The 8,498-nt window shown below is 28.7% G+C and overlaps 1 protein-coding gene across 1 annotated transcript; it reads left to right on the forward strand.

Moving 5' to 3' along the window:
• Positions 1–341: 341 nt before the first annotated feature.
• Positions 342–8,491, forward strand: LOC119681523 (protein singed wings 2-like; the record flags this gene model as incomplete). Its single annotated transcript, XM_038094744.1, has 8 exons — positions 342–489; positions 6,859–7,017; positions 7,080–7,248; positions 7,302–7,458; positions 7,515–7,657; positions 7,711–7,890; positions 7,985–8,143; positions 8,201–8,491. Coding segments are annotated over exons 1-8 (1,347 nt in total), but the record flags the coding sequence as incomplete, so codon positions are not given.
• Positions 8,492–8,498: the final 7 nt, after the last annotated feature.

The following is an 8,498-nucleotide window of genomic DNA, read 5'->3' on the forward strand; positions in this document are numbered from 1 at the left end:
AATTTGTATTGTTTTTCAGTGCAAACTTTTTATCAGCAGAGATACGAGATCATAATAGATACTATCATTTATTCAGAGTTCGGCTGCTGCTGGCCAAGTTAACACGCTGGGCTAAAATTTAGCATTTAATCGTTAAAATTAGTGATCACGCGCGCATTTATTGTTGATTAAATAAAAATGTTTATTTAAAAAAGTATCTCAAATTTTTTTTACCAAATATATTATAAAATTTAATAAAACAAATTACGTAGTAAACAAAATTATATTTCTGAATTTAAAAAAAAAACATTTTTTTTCTAAACGGTTCAACTATTTTATTTTAAATTAATTTTTATGTGAAGTAAACCCATTAAATCTGGAAAAGATTTGCAGATTTTCTGCTTTCTGATAATATTTTAAAATGCTCCAGAATATAAATAACAGTGGAATGCTGAGTTGGTCCACGATTCTCGTGGGTGTGGGATTTATATTCTTAGAACTGTTTGTGAGGTACGTCACTTCAAGTTTATTGAATATTAAAGTATTTTATTTTACATTTAAAAGATAATGTTTTTAAAAATTGTGTCAGTGAAGAGACTATGAGACAAATCTGTTTTTTAAGCTTTATGAGACATACGTAAAAACTGAATTTTCTTCATGAGAATAGTTTTTAGTATTTTGTCTACTAATTGTCTGGCAAAAATTGTTTATTTCATTTGTTTATTTTGAAGAATTGAAAAAGTTCTTGAAGAGTTGCTTCTTTAATATACATAAAATTAGACTGTTTAGTGAAATTATATAGAGTATATTGATTTAAGAAAATACTATGAAATATCTACTTTTATGCTGAACTTTTATTACTAGCTATAAAATATACTTCCTTCGAGTTTTATTTATATCCCTAACTCAAATTCAAAGAACTAACAATTAAAAAAAAAACATTAAAGAACTATAAATTAAAAAAGACATTAAAGACCTGTAAATTTAAAAAGACTTAAATAAACTATAAACCAAAAAAGAGATTAAGATTTTTTTTAAATTGTATTAAATTTTTTAAATAAGTTTGTTATAAATAGGAAATGTTTTTTATATTTTATTATATATTAAAGTTTATATAGATGTGCTATAGATAAGTATTAACAGTAGCTTATTAATATCCAATACCTATCGTTCAACCTCTTGACTTAGACCGGACACTATCTATACCTATCTTCATCAATAAGGATATTACAATAAGGATATTAATTTATAAAAAAATGTTTGAATAATATTAAAATAAAATTTTTTACTTAAGTGCAGAATCATATATATTATTAACATATATCTTTTAAAAAATTATTTTATTTTATTAATATTAATAAAATAGCAAACTATCTGATACCTTCTTTCGTCAATAGAAAATCTCACTAAACAATAGGAATAAATTAAAATATATATATTTATAGTAGAAAAATATAATATGTTTTTTTAAGAATAGTGCAAAACACATAATATAATTATTATTAACATATGTATTTAAAAAAAAAACAGATTATTCAATAAATATTAATGAAATAAAAAGCTATCGTCTTAGATCGGACACTGTCCATATCATTTTTCGTCGATTGAAATTCTCACTTTCAATAAGGATAATAGTTTTAATAAAAAATATTTAAGTAATAGAAAAATAAAATCTTTCACTTTAGTGCGGACTTACCATATATTTATTATTAACACAAATATTAGAAAAACATTATTTCATTCTATTAATACTAATAAAATACTAAATAAGCGTCTTCAATCCGACACTATCAATATCTTTTTCATCGATAGAAATGAATAATAATAACAATAAACTAACAAATATATATTTATAATATAAAAATATATCAATATTTCAATATTAAAAATAAATATTAATCTTCTCGGACCATTAAATCACTTGTAGGCACTATAAACTCATCCATTATAATTCGAGAATTCTGCGCTTCCCTCAATGATTTAGCTAAACGTTTCAGAATCTACTTTATATAGGTTCCCGGATATAAGGATATCTCAGGTAATTCTAGGGTGAACAAACTTACCAAGGCAGACACACTTCTCCCTGACATTCACTTCTCAGATATTGGAGCCTCAGATATTGCAACAGTTAAACTGCCAATTTAACAAAAATATTTGAGTATAGTCAAGCAAAACAGAATAGACAAACCCTACTATTAGATCTCTAGGTTGGTCTAAATTGTACAAAATACTACTGCATAATAGGTAATCATGTTATGAGACTGGGTTCACACTATAATGACTTTTGTCGTGGTTGTAGCTCTGAGGATGAGGAGAACATTGTGCTGCATCTCATATGTTACTGCCCATATTTAGTTAGAAAAATATCTAAAATCTTCTGGGCTCCTTTTTCCTACCGACCTGACTAAGCTATCATCCAGCATAATTAGGGAATTAGACAAGTTTGTTACGTTGGTTTATTTTAACTTTATGGGGGAGTCTTTGCTTTCGACAATGGTCGTATGTTGATCTGTAGTCTATATATGAACATATGCCAGCCCTGTGCTACCACAACGAACCATTATTTAAGTAGCGTTATTCACCGGAGGAATTGACGAAATAAATTCCTCCATGACAATATAATCTTAAGAACAAAAAAACTTTACAATTTTTAGTAGATATTTTTGTGTTTATATTTAAGTAATAATATTATCTAGTAACCTAGATAATAAAACTTTAGAAACTTGTCCCTAATATTATTTTTTCCATATACATATTTAGATACATATGGTTATGTATATAAGTAATATTGTTTCTAACTCCTATCATAAATTAATTATTTGGTGAACTGTAAAATAACTGATATCCATATCAGTGGCACATACGCCACTTATGTGTACTACTAAAATCTAAAATTAAATATTAAATAAATTATAATTTTGATAATTTATTTTTATCTGAGAATAATATATTAAAATTTATTTCATTAGATTTCTACCCTGATGGGTATATATAAATATAAAGTACCGTTGTTGAGCTGACATGTGTTTCTAAATGTGATAATTTCATGGATGTCTAAACTGTCTGATCTACAGAAGTTCTCAGATAGCACAGACTGTGTTAATTACATTAATTTACACTAAAATAGCTTGTGTTTAATAAAGAATTAATTTATATGCCTTCCACTTAGTAACTAGCTTTTCTAGATTTTCTGTCAAAAATCTAACAAACTAAAAATATAATATTAACAAAAGTATATTTATTTTATGAATAAATATAATTATTAAGTAATATAATCACAATAACTAATTATTAATAAAGTTAACAGTTTTTTCTTTTAATTTTTATTCGTATTCAAATTTTAATAACTCATAGACTGTGTTTCTTAAAGCTTGACTTATTTATGTTTTATTTGAAATTAATTTGTAAAATTTGTAAAAAACGCAGAAACTATTATATTTATATTTTTTATTTTAAGTAGTTACTCACTTCATAAATATTTAAATATTTTATAGCGTATTCAAACAAACAGACTAGATATTTCTAACAAGGATGTTAACTTAGAAGGTTAACATAAGACTAAATAAAATAAGTACTAATATTATGCACACAAATATTGTATATTATATTTTAATAATAAAATATCTAAAAATAAATTTGCTAATAAATTAAAATAACTGAGCAAATTTATTTAATTTACTTATTCAAACAATATCTTAGCCAAAAATTCTAACATTTTTAAAAAATTTTATTAGATAAGAAATTCACGAACTTTAATGTTCTCAGGTAAAATGTCATTCACAATGCAGAGAAAGATAATAAAATAGTCGTAATATAAATATTTATACACAGATATGATCTAATGAAGTATAATAAATTTTTTTTGCTTTATAAATAAAATAAAAATAAAAAACAAAACATAACCACCTGTAAACAGTGCCAATTTAAGCACTACCAGCGCCCTAGGACAGATTGTTATGAGTTATTATGTTTAGAATTAGATTAACTTCTTTCCTCACTAGCAACTTTTACAGAAGAAATAGATTTTAGGGAAGCACTTATTTGACAGTTTATTAGACTATTTATCGGTAAGGACAAAAGCTCTGTTAAATCATCTAAAGCCAAGGAGATGGAGCTAGTTTATAGTCTTAAGGATTCTTATGAGGAATATGGTATTAAAATAAAGAATAAACGATTATTATGGGAAACAGAAGAATAGCGGATGATCTGCCACTGCAATCAACTGATCATCCAACTATGTATATGGAATAGTGTTAAATTGATTTTACTTGAGTTATATATATGGTAAAGTGTAACTTAAGTAGATGATCTTAATAAAATCAGTGAATATAATTATTATATTTAATAATTTATTAACACTTATAAAGAAAAGACTCTCACAGATATCTGAAACTCAAGTAAAAACTCATGATTTTCTACAATTAAATTAGCGTAAAAAGATTAACTGTATAATTCAAAATATTTTTATTATTTTTGCTAATACGTATATATAATTATTTAAAAAAAAAAATTTTAAAATTTCGCAAAAATATATTTACTTTACACCGAATGTGTTAATTTTTGGTCACGCAAACGAGTTACAAAAATTTCGTTCAAATAAAAATATTTATTTTTACTATTTTCAGTTTATTTTCGGAGAGGTTGTGTGTAGCAATTCTGAGTTGAAGAGTCTGTATTTTTTTTTTTTTTTTGAATGAACTTGTTTTCTTACTAAGTTAATTAGACCTTCTAATTAAAGGTATTAATTGAAAATAAAATATTTGCATTATTAAATAATAATTTAAATAAATATCTTTAAGATAGCAGAACACGCGCCTTAAGTTATTTTCTTCTCCCCACCAATTAATGTGAGTCATATTCAAAAGAAAAAAGTTTTTATTCAAATAAATGTGTTAATCCTATATAACTCTTCTATTACATCTATAAATCATTCTGTAAAACCTTCGTAAGTACAACTGTTGCATATTTCACTTTAGGAATATTAAGTGTTGTTGTATGAAGAAAAGATATTAGTATTGTTAATCCAGTAGAATAAATGAAAAATATATTTCATCTAACCTTAAACACCCGCCAGAAGGTACTGAGTATTCTAGAAAGGTACAACCTTGAGTACCTAACCTTAAACACCCGCCAGAAGGTACTGAGTAATCTAGAAAGGTTCAACCTTGAGTATCTAACCATATCGAATATGAGTGCTAATGTTGGCATTAAAAACTAGTACGTAGCTTTACTAATAGTATTCAGTGGTATCCCAATCGAAAATAAAGGTACATTTAGGTAAGATTCTATAAGTCAGACAGCATGCAACTTATTCTACGATGCCACTATTTCTAATGGCACTATTTCTTAAGTGAATCGCGTGTCTTGCGAAGTTGACTAGCACTGAGGTCTTCTATCTATATGTTATGCTCTCATTTGACTGCTTGTCGCTCAAATATTATTGTAGAAACCTATTCAATAAGGCTTGCTCGCATACGACGATGTAATGATTTTATATGAATCAGGTTAGATTAGGTTGGAGTGGCAGCCTTGTGCTCAAAGCCCACTTGAACTCAAATAATGGCCCGTTGTAGCACCACGGATAAGCGTTGTTCATTTGAAATTTAAGGACAGCATGCGAGCAAAGCCGAAAGTAAAGTAGTAGTAAAATTGAGTAGTAGTAGATGAGTTGAGATGAGATGAATAGTATAGCTACAATAGCTACAATTTTGTTGTAAAAAAAATATATATATTTTGTATACTATAACAGGAGATGTGAGCGCCAATTAGACATCGGAAACGACTGTCTAGGAGTAGTACCTATATACGATCGCTTCCAGTTTAAAACTATCTTTTTTAATCTCAAGCTACCTGTTTTTTCTATAGTTGTTATTTTATGGGAAAATAATTATTTCTGTTTTTAATTATTTGCCTTTTTAATATATCACAAGAATACGTAACCTGGTTTCTACGTGACCATCGTGACAGGTGAGAAATCATGGATCTATGCCGAAACAAAACATCAATCCACTATTTAGGTCTTCTGAAGTGATCAAAACCAGATAGAAGTGGTTTGCGAACAGGAGAAATCCAAGGAAACGTTCACATGTTTTTTCAGAAAAACCATGTCATTGCGACATTCATGTTCCACTTGAACAACGTAGAACAATCACTTCGGAGTGGTACACAACCATTTATTTGCCAAGAGAACAAATTCTCTTTGCAGAATTGAGAAAAACCAACCGTCGTAGTAAGATCATTCTAAAGCACGACAATACGTGCTCCCACACATTACATTCAACAAAATAGGTTTTGAGCACTCTAAACATCGAATTGTTGGGTCATCCGCCTCACGGTCCGCCACTTCGTGCCCAATGACTTCTTGTTCCCAAACATAAAGAAAAAATGCGTGGCAAGCGTTAAGACATTCAAGACCCTGGTTTTGGAGATATCTACTTCAGAGTGACAAAACTGTTTCGAAAATTGGTACAGTTAAATGTGAACACGTTTTGATCATCATGGAGAATACTTTGGAGAACAATAATAGGTGCAAGACTTAAACGGCAAACCTCATATAAAAGATATATTCATAATACACCCATATTTCTTGATCTCAGTATATTCATCCACACATGTTTTTATAAATATCTTGACCAAAAAGTGTGTGAAAGTCTAGTCAGTAATTGTCGGTTCTAAAATTTCAGTGATTCTTTTATATAATGAGTGTCTTTCTAACTATGAAACGCTTATTGACCGACCAATAATTGAAATTGAGTTATTAGATAGTTTACTAAAATATCTCCATCAAATCAATTCTTTTCTACTAGCACACACTAAACTAGTATCTTTAAAAATATTAATTAATTTTGAAGATATGTATATTCTTTTATTTAATCGCAGATCAACAAATGCCGAGTATATTTCGCACTTCCATCAACATAACTTTTCCTGTGTGGACTGGAAGCAAGCACCAGAAGCAACAGCTGGTAATTGTACTAGATATGGAAGTTATGGTGCGCTACGTTGTTATGGTGGCATGAATAATCTGCCATCAATACCGTAAATACCAGATAACATACCAGATTATATATTTCAGTAAATAAACAAAAATGTTTTTATAGCGAACAAAAAGTGCGTAAACTTGAAGAGATTATATTTTGTGGTTGGCCGGAAAATGTATTCAATCCCCTTATTGATCTGCAACCTTTTCCGAAAATCCGTACTTTAACAATTGAATACAGCAATTTTACCGAAATTATATTTGATTTTCCTGAAATGTTTTATTTGCAAGTAAACAATAACAATTCAACATATACTATGTGATATAAAATTTCATTTTTTAGACTATCAATATATCTTGGACCAATTTATCGCATATTAGCAGTCGTACTTTTAAACGGGTACATACGCTTAAAGTAGCTGATTTGCGCTGGAATCAATTAATACAAATGGAAGGTCCACTTATATTGCCGCGTTACTTTGAAAAACTCTATTTGGCTGGTAAGTAATTGATAGTTGATAACTGTAGCAAGTTTTAATATTTTGTAGTTGGTTAGGTAATCCTTGGAACTGTACGCGTAATTTTAAATGGTTACTTCTACCAGAACAAGGGGCTGCAGTAGTTGATCGTGGTGAATTGCTATGCGCCGATCGCAAATATAAAGATCGCCTTATGTTGGCAGTTATGCATTATAAATTGGTATGTTTGATACACTGAAAAAAAAATGGTTTATAATTCATTGTCATTTATAGTTATTGAAAGAAGAATGTCAGTCACACCCTGACTTACAAAATTGTACTTGCATTATGCATCATATAATACCGAAGTCCCACATACCACTTTATACTGTCAACTGCTCCAATTTGAATTTCCAACGGCTGCCCGCATACATACCAGCAAATACGACTATGCTCTTCCTTAACAATAATCAGGTAAGCACTATATAGGTGCATCCGCTTAATTGATTAACTTCTAATAGTATCTATGGATTATGTTAAATTATTAAATTTATACTATATCTATTAGATAACAGATGTCTTACCTTTGCGTAATAATGTTAATTACCGTCATGTAGTGGATGTACATTTGGACAATAATCTTGTTGAAAGTATTGATGTCCTCGAAGGAGGCTATTGGCTCGAGCACTTTCGTCTATTAAGTTTACGTGGCAACAAGTTAAGAAAGGTACGTATGTACTAAGTCTTATCAAGCTTATAAATATATAATCTAATTATCTTACAGTTGCCAGTGTATGCTTTGGATAACGCCTTGGAAGATAATGCAAATGCAAATCTTTTACTTCTTAGCATGAATCCGTGGTTTTGTTCGTGTAAATTTGCGATGAGCTTTCGGGAGACTCTTATTAAATATAATTCCATTTTACGTGATTCTTGGAATATAACTTGCACTTACCAACAAGGAGATGATCTAAGGCAAGCGAAAGTGTTATCCATAACACGACAAGATGTTTGCAAATTAAATGAGGATCCGAAAGTACATCCATTGGATATGCTGAATGGTGTTTTAGCTAGTTTAATTT

This window comes from Teleopsis dalmanni, chromosome 2 (assembly GCF_002237135.1).
Source record: "Teleopsis dalmanni isolate 2A chromosome 2, ASM223713v2, whole genome shotgun sequence".
Taxonomy (NCBI): Eukaryota; Metazoa; Arthropoda; class Insecta; order Diptera; family Diopsidae; genus Teleopsis; species Teleopsis dalmanni.